Raw genomic sequence first — 17,765 nt, forward strand, 5'->3', positions numbered from 1 at the left:
CGGCCAGATTTAATAATTACAGATTTAGTTTTTCATTAAATTTAAATTTCACCATCTACCATTGTGCTCTTTGAATTCAGGTTCCCAAAACAATAACTTGGGTTTCTGCATGATTAGTCCAGTGACATTTCCTCCACATCACCACTTCTGCACAATGGAGGATCGTCATCTGGTATGGATATAATTACAAAGATTACAAGAAAAATTTCCCCATCTCAGATCCAAATAATTAGCCTGACACAATTTGGTGTGGCATTCATTCCTCAGTTGGAAAGCGTAACTTCCCTGTTGAGCTCTTACAAAATTCTGTATATTTTAAGGAGATAATCTCTCATTCTTCTGAACTTTAGAGAACATGGATCCATTTCATTCAGTTCTTCACTGTAGGACTATACTCCCAGGGACCAATCTCGTTAAACTTCACTTTGCTACCTCCACCACAAAGATATCCTTCTTTAGGTATGGGGATTTAAACCATGCACAATTTTTCACTTGCATTCTCACCAAAATCTTTGGCAATTGAAGGAAAGCTTCTTCATTATCAACTCTAATCGGCTGTAATAAAGACCAAGATGTGATTAACCTTCCTAATTACTTTCTGCTGCATTCTAACTATCTCTGTTTCTTATAAGTACACACATGTTCTTCCAAACATAAACCTTTATGATTTTCAAATACTTTAAAAGATAGACTCTCTTTATCTTTGAGTGATAGACATCTTGCTCCACAAATGTTCCCTAATGTATCATATGCTCTCCTGATGATTGGACGGGCAGATGAGTGTCATGAGCCAGATATAGAGTGGGTATTTCTTAGCAGCCAGCTTCTATCAAGATCACAAATGCATGGTCATATATGACTAATAGTAACGGAGTAACAGCTCTTGGGGCTCTGGTAAATGACACTTTCTGAAAGGTTAAATCTCCTCCTCCTCCTTACATGCACAGCCACCTTTCCCTGTTTTCTGTGCTCCATATCCAAGTGATGCAGGAGCCCAAGGGGAACTGCAAATATAGTTTACTTGATTGAAATAGGCTCATCCCATAAGTCAATCAACTCCATTAATGCGTCTGGCACCACTCCCCTGTGAAACACCTTCAAAAAACACTAAAAATAGGGCTTCCATAAAGCCTACACTAGCCTCAGAAAATCAATAGAACCTTTTATGAAAGTTGGACAATGATTTTTTTATATAATGCTGTTGGTACAGATGATGCGAAGTCCATTGTTCACTTGAATGCATGGTAGCTGTGAGTGATGAAGAAAATATGTTAGCAGTGTTAGAGAAAGTTTAATGTTGCAGACCACCCAATCTGCGTGTTTGTGGAACATGGTAGACAGTGTCATGCTGGAAAAGCACTGCAGGTCAGTTAGCATCCAAAGAGCAGGTGAACTGACGTTTGGGGCACAAGCCCTTCAACAGCAATGTGGCTTGTGGGCCAAGGGGGCTGAGAGATAAATGGGAGGGGGGTGGGGCTGGGGGGGAACAACATAGCTGGGAATGCAATAGGTAAATGGTGAGGGAGAAGCTGATAGGTCGAAGAGGAGGTGGAGTAGATAGATGGGAAAGACGATGAGCAGGTCAAGAGGGCGGTGCCAAGTTGGAGGCGTGGGACTGGGATAAGATGGGGGAGGGGAAATGAGGAAACTGGTGAAATCCACATTAATCCCGTGTGGTTGCAGGGTCCCAAGCAAGAAGATGAGGCGTTCTTCCTCCAAGCATCGGGCGATTAGAGTTTTGCAATGAAGGAGGCCCAGGACCAGCATGTCCTTCGTGGAGTGGGACGGGAAGTTGGAGTGTTCAGCCACTGGGCAGTGGGATTGGTTGGTGCAGGCATCCCAGAGATGTTCTCTGAAACAATCCAAAAGTTGGCTTCCTGTCTCCTCCTCTCTGGATCATGAATGGTACACCTTTGCTGCCTTATGAAATCAAACGTGAATATATTTGCACTTTCAGGCTTCCACACCAGCACCAGTAATGCTTTGGGACCCAATTTTGTGGTGGCTAATACCTGACATACTTGTAGAAAACATTAACTCCTTGGACACTTCAAGTGAACTAATTACCCACCTTAATATTTCTTTGCTTTTCTTCAGTCAGTATGCACTGAGATAATTCTTCTGAAGTGTCCTTGTATTATTTTCAGCTTTCACTTCATAGCAAATCTCTCAAATTACCCTAATGGATTTGAAATCAGCTTGAAATTCAGGAGATTCATTTTTTCATCTATCTGCACTCATGCCTTAAAATTAAATCTATGTTGTTTGAGTTATTATTCTCTTGAGTCATTTTCTATAACAGACATAAAGCAAATGCTAAAATTGGAAGAACGACTTCTAATAACTGATTGGGTATTAGATTTTTTTTAAAAAGCATCCTTTTGTAGGTGATCCTTTTCCTTATTCAGATTCATTTAGGATTATATTTTTTTCCCAAATACTCTTCCATCATTTCAATTGTTCACAAAATTTCAAATCTTGCATTTCAGAAAACATAAAGTAAGACCCTTTTTAGAAAGCCAATGAATAAAATGAAAGCTCATGAGAACCAAGATGCTGCTGTAAATTGGATTATTAGTAGGCAACAAGAAGCAGATAATAATTATTAATTATAATAGTTTTAATTTGGCATCCACAAAAACCTGATCCCTTAACAATCAATCCAGAAATTCATTAATGACCTTGACAAAGTTTTATAAACAATGTTCAAGCTTGCATGTTCTGTTCAAAAGAAAGATTTTATGAATAGAGCAACACAAGTAATAACAATGTCACATTAGAATTAAGTTATGACCTGCAGATTAAATGGATGTATGCATATTGGGATATCCTGATTCCACAAGAGAGGTATCTTGTTTCTTATAAATAATAACCTTTTTACATTTTCTTTGTAGTGTGCTGCCTGCTTATCTCAATGTGAAGTACTTCTGTTTTTTTTGTACAGTTGCACAATAGCTGAAGCAGAATGGCTTGTCATTTGCCTGTATCGCACATTCAAGATTGCTATGTGTCCACAAACATTTGCAGTTTGGAGAGAATATTAGTGATGAGGCAAGAAAAATGATAAATGAGATTGATCCATGGCCTTGAAGATCTAAATGTGAAGTTTTGTCCAAGAAACCACAGCCTCAATTTCTTTTCCTACATTTCTACATTAAATGTATCTATGATTTTATGTTGTCAATTGCTATAATTTTCCATCCTTAATGTTTAGAACAACATGAATTTCTCATTCACATTTAATGAAGAATATACAGGAAAATATAAATATTCCAAAACAGGCATAGACAGGATAGATGGAGTGAATCCTTAGAAGATGATAAAGGCGATAGGAGTATACTTAACAGGGAAATCAGGAGGGCAAAAAGGGGACATAAGATAGCTTTGGCAAATAGAATTAAGGAGAATCCAAAGTGTTTTTACAAACACATTAAGCACAAAAGGGTTTTTACAAACACGTTAAGGATAAAAGGGTAACTAGGGAGAGAATAGGGCCCCTCAAAGATCAGCAAGCCGGCCTTTGCGTGGAGCCACAGGAGATGGGGGAGATACTAAACGAGTATTTTGCATCAGTATTTACTGTGGAAAAGGATATGGATAACATCGAACATAGGAAATAGATGGTGACATCTTGAAAAATGTCCATATTACAGAGGAGAAAGTGCTGGGTGTCTTGAAATGTATAAAAGTGGATAAATGTCCAAGACCTGATCAGGTGTACCCTAGAACTCTGTGGGAAGCTAGGGAAGTGATTGCTGGGCCTCTTGCTGAGATATTCGTATCATTTATAGTCGCAGGTGAGGTGCCAAAGACTGCAGGTTAGCTCACGTGGTGCCATTGTTTTAGAAAGGTGATAAGGACAAGCCAGGGAACGAGAGACCAGTGAGCCTGACATCAGTGGTGAGCAAGTTGTTGGAGGGGATCCTGAGGGACAGGATGGTACATGTATTTGGAAAGGCAAGGACTGATTAGGGATAGTCAACATGGCTTTGTGCATGGGAAATCATGTCTCACAAACTTGATTGAGTTTTTTGAAGAAACAACAAAGAGGATTGATGACAGCAGAGCGGTAAATGTGATTTATATGGACTTCAGTAAGGCATTTGACAAGGTTCCCCATGGGAGACTGATTAGCAAGGTTTGATCTCACGGAATACAGGGAGAACTAGCCATTTGGATACAGAACTGGCTCAAAGGTAGAAGATAGAGGGTGGTGGTGGTGGTGGTTGTTTTTCTGACTGGAGGCCTGCAACCAGTGGAGTGTTACAAGGATCGGTGCTGAGTCCACTGCTTTTCATCATTTATATAAATGATTTGGATGTCAGCATAACAGGTAGAGTTAGTAAGTTTGCAGGTGACACCAAAATTAGTAGTGGACAGCCAAGAAGGTTACCTCAGATTACAACGGGATCTTGATCAGATGGGCCAATGGGCTGAGAAGTGGCAGATGGAGTTTAATTTAGATAAATGCGAGGTGCTGCATTTTGGGAAAGCAAATCAGATCAGAACTTATACACTTAATGATAAGGTCATAGGGAGTGTTGCTGAATAAAGACAGCTTGGAGTGCAGGTTCATAGCTCCTTGAAAGTAGAGTCGCAGGTAGATAGGATAGTAAAGAAGGCGTTCAGTGTGCTTTCGTTTATTGATCAGAGTGTTGAGTACAGGAGTTGGGAGGTCATGTTGTTGCTGTACAGGACATTAGCTGGGCCACTGTTGGAATATTGCATGCAATTCTGGTCTCCTTCCTATCGGAAAGATGTTGTGAAACTTGAAAGGGTTCAGAAAAGATTTACAAAGATGTTGCCAGGGTTGGAGGATTTGAGATTTAGGGAGAGGCTGAACAGGCTGGGGCTGTTTTCCCTGGAGTGTCGGAGGCTGAGGGGTGACCTATTAGAGTTTTACAAAATTAGGAGAGGCATTGATGGGATAAATAGACAAAGTCTTTTCCCTAGGGTCAGGGAGTCTAGAACTAGAGGGCATAGGTTTAGGCTGAGAGGAGAAAGATATAAAAGAAACCTAAGGGGCAACTTTTTCACATAAAGGGTGGTACGTGTATGGAATGAGCTGCCAGAAGAAGTGGTGGAGGCGAGTAAAATCGCAACTTTTAAAAGACATTTGGATGGGTATATGAATAGGAAGGATTTGGAGGGATATGGGCTGGGTGCTGGCAGGTGGGACTAGATTGGGTTGGGATATCTAGTCGGCAAGGGTGGGTTGGACTGAAGGGTCTGTTTCCGTGTTGTGCATCTCTATGACTCTATAATTGTTGTTAACTAAGATCCAACTAGATCTTGCATCCATTTCTGCGCACCATACTTTAGAAATAATTTGGGATCCTTTGAGACCGTAACCAGGAGATTTTCCAGAACGGCTCCAGGAGGTCAGGGATTTTAAGTGGAACGTTTGTTTGGAGAAGTTGGGGCTGCTCTTATTGGAGTGATTAAAGGAAAATTTGTTCATGATGTACAAGATTGTGACAAGTTGAGATAAGGCAGACAGATAACCTGTTCTCATTAACTTACGATGCAACAAATCAGTGGGGAGGGGGGGCACAAGTATCAGGTTTTTGCAAGAAACATGGATCAAATGTGAAGAAGAACTTTTTTTGCACAGCAAGTGATCAAGATCTAGACTTAATTGGCTGTGGAGCTGAAGTAATCAGTGACTTCACAATATATTTGGTTGGTAACTTTGAGGACATCAACTTACAGGGCTGTGGAAATATGGGAGGGAAGGAGAACGTGAAAAACAGAATTCCTCACTTCCCTCATCCTTCCTTCCTCCTAAATCTTCATACTTTTAAAATCCAAGTTTAGGCACTACTTCTGATTTAACTTGTATTATCTGTGATATTATTCAACTGTCTGGTAGCTATGGATCTTGCAGCTTAAATAATCAGTATTATTTTGAATATTCCTACAATTTAAATTATGTTCCATTTTAAGTGATGATTTCAAAATATTGTTCAGTGAAATTCAGGATTTTTATGGCAACATTCAGATTTTAGAACACAGTGCTGATATTGACTATCAAATAACATGGAGAATAATTAGCTTCATGGCTCAACTCTATTAAATCGATTGACAAGTACATTCTGTCAATTAGTAAAAAAACTCAAGTTCTTCTGACCTCTTAAAATATACGTTGATATTCCTAACCTCAAAAATATCTAAGTGGTTTGATATCTAGAATTTCTAATCATCAGTTCTGTATTCCTGCTGCAACTAAAGTGTAACTGCTCCAAGCAAATTATAAATTGGATAAAATATTTCTTTCACACCATGGGAAACTGAAAATTAAAAACACCTGCTCCAACATTGATCTTATTCAATTGGAGACTACACTAGTGCAAGAACTCATCTTGGATTCACAGTTCTTTGGTGTTTCTAGCTATATGAACTAAGTTGCCAGCTTGTGCAGTTTTGTTGTCAGTGACACATTTAATACAGTCCTCTAAAAGCTCAGAACTGCTAATTTAAAGGGAATCAATGATCAGCTAGATACTGTCAGAAATGCATAATGTATCTTCAGTTGATTTGTCTACTGTTGGCAAATGAATTTTTAAAATATTGGAATTTCAGAGAACAAAATTTAGGATTTGGCTAGGAAATACTTGTGGAACTCTGCTTATCTTTTGTAAAAAAGAGAACACTGATTATTTGAATAAGTTATTTTTTTGATTTTCATAACTGCTGTCATGGGACATAATTTTTAATATCAGACAAATTACAATGGAGAAGTGTCAGTTTGAGGGAAAGGCTGACAAAGGGCTGATAGAAGAGAGAATGACACTTAAGACTTCAGAGCTCAAAAGATCAACAGTGTTTTAATTCAAGAATACTATGTGACAGTTATAACCTAATCCGACAGATAGTGGGTCAACGTCCTGCACCAACATAACATCCTCTGAGGCCAAACGCAAGTGAGATACTTCTTGAAATATGTACATTGGGATCTGATGTTATCATCAGACTCAAGGCTGTAATATTGAGTGGTGCCTTAAAAGGGAGACAATTGTAATTTTTCTACCTGGTTAACAAAGTGCGAGGAGGATATGGTGCAAGGACAGGATTAAAAGAAATGCGCTGATCCGAGTTCAGGACCAGCATATTCCTGTGAAGTTGAAAGGTAGGGATTGCAAGATTCAGGAACCCTGGATGATAAGAGATATTGAAAGCTTTGACTAAGCTTTCAATATCTCTTATCATCCAGGGTTGCTGGTCCTGAACTCGGATCAGCGCATTTCTTTTAATCCTGTCCTTGCACCATGTCCTCCTCGCACTTTGTTAACCAGGTAGGAAAATTACAATCGTCTCTCTTTTAAGGCACCACTCAATATTACAGCCTTGAGTCTGATGATAACATCGGATCCCAATGTACATATTTCAAGAAGTATCTCACTTGCGTTTGGCCTCAGAGGATGTTATGTCGGTTCAGGACAGAAATAACAGAAATCAGACATGGCCTTTGAGGAATATAAAAGAAGCAGGAAATAACTTCAATAAGAAACTGGAGGGTGAAAAGGGGCCCTGAAATGTCATTGGCAAATTGGATTAAGGAGAATCACAAGGCATTGTATATATGTATGTTAGGAGCAAGAGAGTAGTGACGGAAAGGGGTAGGTCCACTCTTGGACTCCAGTTATGCTTGGAGCCAGAGGAAGTGAGTGAGGTCCTTAATGAGTGAAGAATGAGTTTGCATAGGTATGCACCAAGGAAAAGGACAAAGGTGATGGCAAGATTTGGGAGGGGTATGTTGATATCCTAGGACATGTCAATGACAAAGAAGGAGGAGGAGATGTTGGGTGGCTTGAGAAACATTAAGGTAGCTCAGTCCCCAAGGCCTGATGGGATAATGAGGGAGGCAAAGGAGGAGATCGCTGGGGCCTTAACAGAGATCGTTGTAGCCTCTTTCACCACAGACAAGGTCCCAGAAGACAGAAGAATAGCCAATGTTGTTCTTTTATGTAAGAAGGGCAACTAGACTAATTCAGGAATTTATAAGCTGGTGAGCCTTACATCATTGATCGGAAAATTATTGGAGAAGATTTGTAGGGACAGGACATAGAACATAGAACATAGAACAATACAGCACAGAACAGGCCCTTCGGCCCACGATGTTGTGCCGAACATTTGTCCTAGCTTAAGCACCCATCCATGTACCTATCCAATTGCCGCTTAAAGGTCACCAAAGATTCTGACTCTACCACTCCCACAGGCAGCGCATTCCATGCCCCCACCACTCTCTGGGTAAAGAACCCACCCCTGACATCTCCCCTATACCTTCCACCCTTCACCTTAAATTTATGTCCCCTTGTAACACTCTGTTGCACCTGGGGAAAAAGTCTCTGACTGTCTACTCTATCTATTCCTCTGATCATCTTATAAACCTCTATCAAGTCACCCCTCATCCTTCGCCGTTCCAATGAGAAAAGGCCTAGCACTCTCAACCTATCCTCGTACGACCTATTCTCCATTCCAGGCAACATCCTGGTAAATCTTCTCTGCACCCTCTCCAAAGCTTCCACATCTTTCCTAAAGTGAGGCGACCAGAACTGCACACAGTACTCCAAATGTGGCCTAACCAAAGTCCTGTACAGTTGCAACATCACTTCACGACTCTTGAATTCAATCCCTCTGCTAATGAACGCTAATACACCATAGGCCTTCTTACAAGCTCTATCCACCTGAGTGGCAACTTTCAAAGACCTATGAACATAGACCCCAAGATCCCTCTGTTCCTCCACCTCACTAAGAACCCTACCGTTAACCCTGTATTCTGCATTCTCATTTGTCTTTCCAAAATGGACAACCTCACACTTGGCAGGGTTGAACTCCATCTGCCACTCCTCAGCCCAGCTCTGCATCATATCCAAGTCCCTTTGCAGCCGACAAGAGCCCTCCTCACTATCCACAACTCCACCAATCTTCGCATCATCTGCAAATTTACTGACCCACCCTTCGACTCCCTCATCCAAGTCATTAATAAAAATTACGAACAGCAGAGGACCCAGAACTGATCCCTGCGGAACTCCGCTTGTAACTGGGCTCCAGGCTGAATATTTACCATTTACCACCACTCTCTGACTTTGACTGGTTAGACAGTTTTCTATCCAATTAGCCAAATTTCCCTCTATCCCATGCCTCCTGACTTTCCGCATAAGCCTACCATGGGGAACCTTATCAAATGCCTTACTAAAATCCATGTATACTACATCCACTGCTCTACCCTCATCCACATGCTTGGTCACCTCCTCAAAGAATTCAATCAGACTTGTAAGGCAAGATCTACCCTTCGAGGAGAAAGTGAGGTCTGCAGACGCTGGAGATCAAAGCTGAAACTTTATTGCTGGAACAGCACAGCAGGTCAGGCAGCATCTAGGGAACAGAAGATTCGACGTTTCGGGCACATGCCCTTCTTCAGGAAGAAGGGCATGTGCCCGAAACGTCGAATCTTCTGTTCCCTAGATGCTGCCTGACCTGCTGTGCTGTTCCAGCAATAAAGATCTACCCTTCACAAATCCGTGCTGGCTGTCCCTAATCAAGCAGTGCCTTTCCAGATACTCATAAATCCTATCCCTCAGTACCCTTTCCATTACTTTACCTACCACCAAAGTAAGACTAACTGGCCTGTAATTCCCGGGGTCATCCCTATTCCCTTTTTTGAACAGGGGCACAACATTCGCCACTCTCCAGTCCCTGGTACCACCCCCGTTGACAGTGAAGATGAAAAGATCATTGCCAACGGTACTGCAATTTCCTCTCTTGCTTCCCACATAATCCTAGGATATATCCCATCAGGCCCGGGGGACTTGTCTATCCTCAAGTTGTTCAAAATGTCCAACACATCTTCCTTCCTAACATGTATCTCCTCTAGCTTACCAGTCCGTTTCACACTCTCCTCTTCAACAATACGGTTCCTCTCATTCGTAAATACTGAAGAAAAGTACTCATTCAAGACCTCTCCTATCTCTTCCGACTCAATACACAGTCTCCCACTACTGTCCTTGACTGGACCTACCCTCGTTCTCGTCATTCTCATGTTTCTCAAATACGCATAAAATGCCTTTGGGTTATCCTTGATCCTATCCGCCAGAGATTTTTCATGCCCTCTCTTGGCTCTCCTAATCCCTTTCTTCAGGTCCCTTCTGGCTATCCTGTATCCCTCCACTGCTCTGTCTGAATCCTGTTTTCTCAACCTTATGTAAGCCTCCTTCTTCCTCTTTACAAGACATTCAACCTCCCTCGTCAACCAAGGTTCCCTCAATAGACCATTTCTTTCCTGCCTGACCGGTACATACATATCAAGGACACGTCGTATCTGTTCATTGAAAAAGTTCCACATTTCCATGACATCCTTCCCCGACAGCCTATGCTCCCAACTTATGCTCCTCAGATCCTGTCTTACAGCATCGTAATTACCCTTCCCACAATTGTAAAACCTACCCTGTTGCACGCACCTATCTCTCTCCATAACCAAGGTGAAAGTCACAGAATTGTGGTCACCATCACCAAAATGTTCACCCACTAACAAGCCCATCACTTGTCCCGGTTCATTACTGAGTACCAAATCCAAAATGGCCTCCCCTCTGGTCGGACAATCTACATTCTGTTTTAGAAAAGCTTCCTGGACACACTGCACAAACACCGCCCCATCAATCTACTTGATCTAAAGAGTTTCCAGTCAATATTTGGGAAGTTGAAATCGCCCATGACTACTACCCTGTGGCTTCTGCACCTTTCCAAAATCTGTTTCCCAATCTGTTTCTCCACATTTCTGCTGCTATTGGGGGGCCTATAGTAAACACCCAACAAGGTGACTGCACCTTTCCTATTTCTGACTTCAGCCCATACTACCTCTAAAGGCAGATCCCCCTCGAACTGCCTTTCTGCAGCTGTTATACCATTTCTAATTAGCAATGCCACCCCCCCTCCTTTTTTACCACCCTCCCGAATCCTACTGAAACATCTGTAACCAGGAACCTCCAACAACCATTCCTGTCCCTCTTCTATCCACGTTTCCGTGATGGCCACAACATCATAGTCCCAGGTACCTATCCATGCCTTAAGTTCACCGACCTTATTTCTGATACTCCTTGCATTGAAGTATACGCACTTGAACCCATCTCTGTGTCCGCAAGTATTCCCTGTCAGTGCTACCTTCTTCACAGCCTCCCCACACACTTGGACATCCTGACAAACAGCTAGCCTACTTGCTGGACGACAATTTCGGATCCCATCCCCCTGCCAAATCAGTTTAAACCCCCCCGAACTTACTCACATTTAAAAAAGAATGGATTTCTTAGGGATAGTCAGCATGGCTTGATTTGATTGAGTTACTTGAGGAAATTAAAAAGATGATCAATGAGGGTAGGACAAAGGATGTTGTCTACATGGACTTTACTAAGGCATCTGACAAGGTCCTCATGGTAGGCTGGTCCAGAAGATTAAGTCACATGGTATCCATAGTGAGTTGGTAAGTTGGATACAGAATTGGCTTGGTCATAGAAGACAGATAGAAGTTTCTGAGCGGTGTTTTTCTGACTGGAGGTTTGTGACCGGTGGTGTTTCGCAAGGATCAGTGCTGGGACCTTTCATGTTTGTTTATGTAAATATATATAATATATATATATATATATTATATATTTTAATGATTTGGATGATAATTAGATACTCTGATTAGTACACTTGTGGACAATACAACCATCAGTGGAGTTGTGGATAGTGAGAAAGATTATCAAATGATACAGTATGGTATAGATCAGTTGGAGAAATGGCATATGGAGTTTCATCCCAACAAGTGTGAGGTAATGCATTTAGGCTGGTCAAATGCAAGAAGAAAATATACAGTAAACAGCAAGATCTTTTGGAACACTGAAAGTACAGAAGGATCTGGGAGGCTAAGTCTGTGTTTCCCTGAATATGACAATACGATTGGATAAGGTGGTAAAGAAGGCTTACAGCATGCTTGCCTACATTGGTTGGGACATTCAGTATAAAAGTTGGCAAGACATGTTGCATCTGTATAAGGCTTTAGCTCAGCCACATTTGCAGGATTGCATCTAATTCTAACTGTCACTCTACAGGAAGAATGTGGAGGCTTTGGAGAGGGTGTAAAGTAGGTTTACCAGGATATTGCCTGTAGGAGCTGTAAAAAGAGGGTGGAGAATCTTAGATTGTTTTTGCTAAAGCATCAGAGGCTGAGGAGCGACCTGATAAAAGTAGGGAAAATCATGAGCGGCATGGATAGGGTGGATAGTCAGAGTCTTTATCCCAGAGTGGAAATGTCAAATACTCGGGGGACATGGGTTGAAGACAACAGGGAGGGGAAATTTAAAAGCAATATGGTAGGCAAGTTTTTACACAGAGGGTGGTAGATACCTGGAACATGCTGGGAGAAAGTGAGGACTGCAGATGCTGGAGATCAGAATCAAAAAGTGTGGCGCTGGAAAAGCACAGCTGGTCAGGTAGCATTGGAGGAGCAGAAGAGTTGATGTCTCGAGCATAAGCTCTTCAACAGGAATGTGGGTGGGGTCCAAGTAGCTGAGAGATAAATAGGAAGGGGTAGGGCTAGGGGAAGGTAGATGGAATGCGATAGGTGCATGAGGGTGGGGGTGATGGCGATAGGTCGAAATGGAGGGTGGGGAGGAAGATGGACAGGTAGGACAGTCCAAGAAGGTGGTGCCAAGTTGGAGGGTTGGATCTGGGATGATGGGGGTAGTGAGGGGAGATGAGGAAACTGGTGAAATCAACATTGATTCTGTGTAGTTGGAGGGTCCCAAGGCTGACGTGCTCTTTCTCCAGTCGTCAGATGGCTAGAATTTGGTGGTGGAGGAAGCTCAGGACTTGCGTATCCTTGGTGGAGTGGGAGGGGGAGTTGAAGTGATTGGCCACAGGATGGTGGGGTTGTTTAGTGCGTTTGTCCAAGAGTTCCACAAGTTGGTGTCCTGTCTCCCCAATGTCAAGGAACATGATGCCAGGGTAGGTGGTAGAAAAAAAACTAGAAAGTTTAAGAGACATTTGGACAGACATATGAACAGGCAAGGAATAGAGGGATATGGATTATGTGCAGGCAGATAGGATTAGTTCAGAATGGCATCATGGTTGGCATAGACATACTGGGCCGAAGGGCCTGTTTTAGTGCTGTACTTTTCTATGTTGTATAATTTTCACGTTTGATTACTTTTCTTTTGAAGCCAAGAGGAACAGAAGAATTGCTTCATCCCCTTTTCCTAGATGGATAACAATTACAAAGCTGCCACTTTTTGACATACCTCCTGAGCGAACCTCCCTTGTTGCAACATGACACCATTCCGCCTTTCGACTTTGTAGTAGTGAGTAGGTGTGGACCAGAATTAAAGGCACACCGCTCACACTCATGTAGTAACACCATCCCTAACCCTATTCCTGTTCTTGGTTCAATAACATTAATTATACTTGTTAAGAATTTGATTACAGAAGATAATCAATTACGATTTTATTTAAAGTTTGGTCAGCAGAACTAAGCATAAAATCTTTCAGCTCAAGAAAATTTCTGAATTGAATTACTTACCATAATACAACTTAAAAGCTAATAGCTTTAAGGAAAAACAACTACAGGATAATTAATGCACAGATACACAAGAGTGTATGAGGTAAATGATAAAAAGCGACATTACAAACAAAATTGAGAATCTAAACTTTACATGGGATAATTTCAGTGGATTTTTTCTGAACTCGTAGTAGAACATCCCATCAATATTTAGTAGAAATTGTGTAAATGGCTGTCTTAAACTAAAACCTGCAGTCATCAGAATCTGCTACTGATAATCAGTGATGAATTTGAGGAAAACCGTATGATCTTTCTATGCAAAAAAACCCAAGTAATTGATGCAGTCTATCATTTAAACACAGTTCCTGTCGCTTGATTGGAATGGATGAAATTATTTATTTTTGTGCAACTGGATAACAGAGAATACTTACATATACCGTTCTACTGCACTATTATTCTATGTCAGAGCTTTAATTTCTTTTCTAATATACTTTCTTCACCTGTGATCTAACAGATGTAGCTGATTTATCTCACTGATAAATTATTTCTAACATTCTTGGTAGCTATCATTTTAGTACGCATTTTTGGCATGTTCCATACCTTTGAATAAAAATTCCTTCTCAATATTATGTCAAAGTATGCTTTAAGAATAATCTTTTCATATAAAATAATGTATTTACTTAAATTAATTAAATGTACAATTGTAGCCACATAAGTTTCTATTTATTTTGGCACTTTCTACTCCAGTGCATAGCATCGATACGCTCCACTGTAACAGCTTTAACAACAATAAAAATGGCAATTTGGTGTTATGAAGCACATTTGTAAAATATCGCATTATTTGACACCTTAGTTTCTAACATTTGCTTTGGCCATATCACACAGCAGATTGTGCCCACATGGCAGAAAAAGAAGAGATACAATTGATAAATCTGAGATAATAGCAATTACTTAAACAAACTCAACATTAAATGTGAAGACTCATCCAGTTCTGTTTTTCTTATCTGAATTGGAATTGAATAGGAAGCTATCCACTTCAAATGCTTTTCACTGTGCCATGGTACACGTGACAATAAATTCAATTCAATTCAATTCAATTCAATTCAATTCAATTCAAATGGCATGAAGCTACCTAATTGTTACTGCCTATAATTTTCATTATGAGTCCATGCTCTGATCTCTGCAAAGCTCCAAGATAATAGCCGACAAAACAAAATCACATGCATTTTCCAACACCAAATCAGATCTTGTGGCCTCAGACAAAATCACGTACAATTGCATAACTGGCAAAAGATTAACAGGACCAAAAGGAATCATTCAACCTGCTTTTTTTTTCATGTGTTGCACAATCGGAACTGCGCTTAAACAAACAAAACTGACCTACCTGGAGTGTTCAACAGTCGCGACATCCTGCAGGAATATGACACATATTGTTCACAATACTCTGCACTTTTTGTAACAGCGGAGATCTGATTCAGTGAGGTGCTATAGTTCAACTTCACAACAACAGGTTTCTCTGGAGTAGATCCTGAAATTGTTCTTTGCTGTGGCATGTCATGGTATAATGTTGTCCAGACCTTATCCTCTGTAAGAAACAAGGAAATCAGAATCATCAAATGTTTGTATCCACTACTGAGACTCAAGACTGTTAGCTTTACTGCAAATTTATAGAATTCGCAGATATGCCAAAGAGTATAACGCCACAGCAGGGTTAGTATCTGGGGGCATGGGGAGGAGGGGTGTTTGTTAGTCAGAACCCCTGGAAAGAAAGCACAAAGTTTGCATTGGTTTTACAGATATACGATGGACCTTCCTCCAAAGTTATGTCAGATGAGTGAAAGAGGTTTCCAAGGAAATTCACCCCATCAGCCCAGTGAAGTATTCATTTACATAGCTTGCAAGAAAACAATTGGTAAACACCGCCAAGATCTTTTATTTCTACTCCCTGAAATAAGAAAAAAAAGTTCCACCATTTCACATAACTCCTCTAACATTTTAACCTCAGAGGTGGATTTTTGTAAATTCATTTCTATTTCAACAAAGTAAAGGTGAATAAAAGCAAATGGATGGTTAATGTTCATGTTTCAAATTATTTGAAAGTATTATTTGCTAACATTGAAAATCTTAGAGTTAACTTTGAAGCCTGTTTCTTCCTAAATGGCTGTAGATGGAGAAGTTTATGAATATATGAATGTATGAAATAGAAGCCATAGTAGACCAATTCACCCTGTGAGCCTGCTTCTCCATTCATTATGATAATGGCTGATCTGTTTGTCTTTTGAATTTCACTTTCCCATCAATGGTGATAACTTTTGATTCCCTTGCTTAATCGACCTACTTCAATTTTAAAATTATTTAATGATCTCAGTTCCTCAACCTTCTGAGGCTTAGAGAATCAAAGTCACAAAACAGTCTAGAAAAAAAGAAAATCTCTTCTTCTTAGTCCTAAAAGGCAGACTTCTAATTTTAAACCATCCACAAGAGGAAGCATCCTTTCCTTGTCAAGCTCATTTGGGATCTTATACATTTCAATCAATCTACCCCTCACGCTTCTAAGTTCCAGTGGAAACAAACCCAGCCTGTCCAATCTACTGTCATAAGACAAACCTGTCCAGGTATCAATTCAAAAACGATCTATATCTTTCCTTAAATAAGGAGATGACAACGCACAAAATATTTAAGATGCGATCTTACAAGGGCATTGTATGACTGAAGAACAACATCCTTACTTTTATGTTCAATTCCTCTTGCATTAAATGACAGCATCCCATTAGCCTTATCGATTACATCCTGTACCTGCATACTAATTTTTTTCTGATCTATGCACCTCAGAATTCAGCAGCCATTTTTCTCTTTGAGTAATATCCAGCTTTTTTATTATTTTTTATCAAAGTGAACTTCACATTTTCCCACATTATAATCCATCTGTTATTTTTTTTGTTTATTCACTCAATATATCTATTTCCATCTGAAAACTCCTCATGCCCTCTTCACAATATTCTTCTCTGTTATATGCTTCATCTGCAAATTTAGTTACCACGCTTTCAAACCTCTCATGCAGTAATTGAGGCAACTTATAAAAAGTGGAGACACCAGAGGGGAGTCAGGCAGGATTCCACTTGTCATACCCTGTCAATTAGACAAAGACCTATTTATACATATTCTTTTCTTTCCTGCCAGCCAGCCAATCTTAACTCCATGCTAATAAACTATCCACTGCCCATGAGCTTTTCTTTTCCACAATAACCTTTGATGTGGCACCTCAAATCCTTCTGGAAATTCAAGTACAGTACATGTACAGGCTTCCCTTTATTCACAGTTCATTAATGTTGCTACAAGGAAAGGTGTAAGCAAAGCCAACAGCATCAGAAATACTTATTCAATTCTCATCATGTCACATAGAACTGAATAAGTGACATGTGTAAGACAGCCAAATCCCAATCCATAAGTAATTTAGTACAAGTTGAAAGGTAACTCAGTAAGTACATGCCAGCTTCTTGTCTAAAAATAGGTTTCACACAGGACAAAGTCTGTCGGAGCAAAGATTCATAAAAGGAAATTAGCAATGAGAAACGTTGTTTGATTGAGTAAGTTCATTGCATTTTGATTAGACTCAACCCAATTTTCTTGCCAAACTCCACAGATTCAGGCAGAATGAGTTTGTAAGACACAGCTCAAAGATAAGAAAATAACTGAATAAATTATTTTCCTTTCGACTGTCCACAGATTTATTTACCAAACAAAGAACAAATAAGTTAAATAAAACTAATCCTTGTTGAATTAAATGTTGTTGTAAAAACAAAGGGTTGATTCTAAGTTTTTTGGCTTAAGTTTGAGTTGAGTCAAATTCTTTTGACGGCCTGAGGAAAGGTAACTACCAGATGCTGGCTGAACTGTACTGGGGTCATCCAGGGGTTTCTAAAATGAAGAAGTTGATAAACAGTTATGTCTGGTTGTCAGATTGGATGCAGACTCAGCCGCATGAGCGGGAGAGTGCCCAGAGTGCTAACGAGGACAAAATCACCTATGGCCAGGTAATCCCTGGACTCAGTTACACATTGGCTATGCAGGTCTTTTCATGGTCTACATGTTCTTAGTCATTGTGGGTACCCACTCGAATTGGTTGGAGGTGCAAAGAATTCTTTTGTTAAATACGGGAATGATGAGAGAAAAATTGTGCATATCTTTTGCAATGCACAGACTCCCAAATGTGTTGGTCACAGATAACAGGCCA

At 40.4% G+C, this 17,765-nt stretch overlaps 1 protein-coding gene across 1 annotated transcript in view; it reads right to left on the reverse strand.

Moving 5' to 3' along the window:
* Positions 1-17,765, reverse strand: part of LOC122550254 (contactin-associated protein-like 2) — a 2,045,475-nt gene that overhangs the window by 879,219 nt on the left and 1,148,491 nt on the right. The window contains exon 13 of the mRNA XM_087987230.1: positions 14,916-15,116. Coding sequence (XP_087843356.1) covers positions 14,916-15,116 — 201 coding nt within the window. The remainder of the gene's footprint in view (positions 1-14,915; positions 15,117-17,765) is intronic.

This window comes from Chiloscyllium plagiosum, unplaced genomic scaffold, assembly GCF_037043375.1.
Source record: "Chiloscyllium plagiosum isolate Xiang-an unplaced genomic scaffold, Cpla_swu_hap1 HiC_scaffold_5, whole genome shotgun sequence".
NCBI lineage: Eukaryota > Metazoa > Chordata > Chondrichthyes > Orectolobiformes > Hemiscylliidae > Chiloscyllium > Chiloscyllium plagiosum.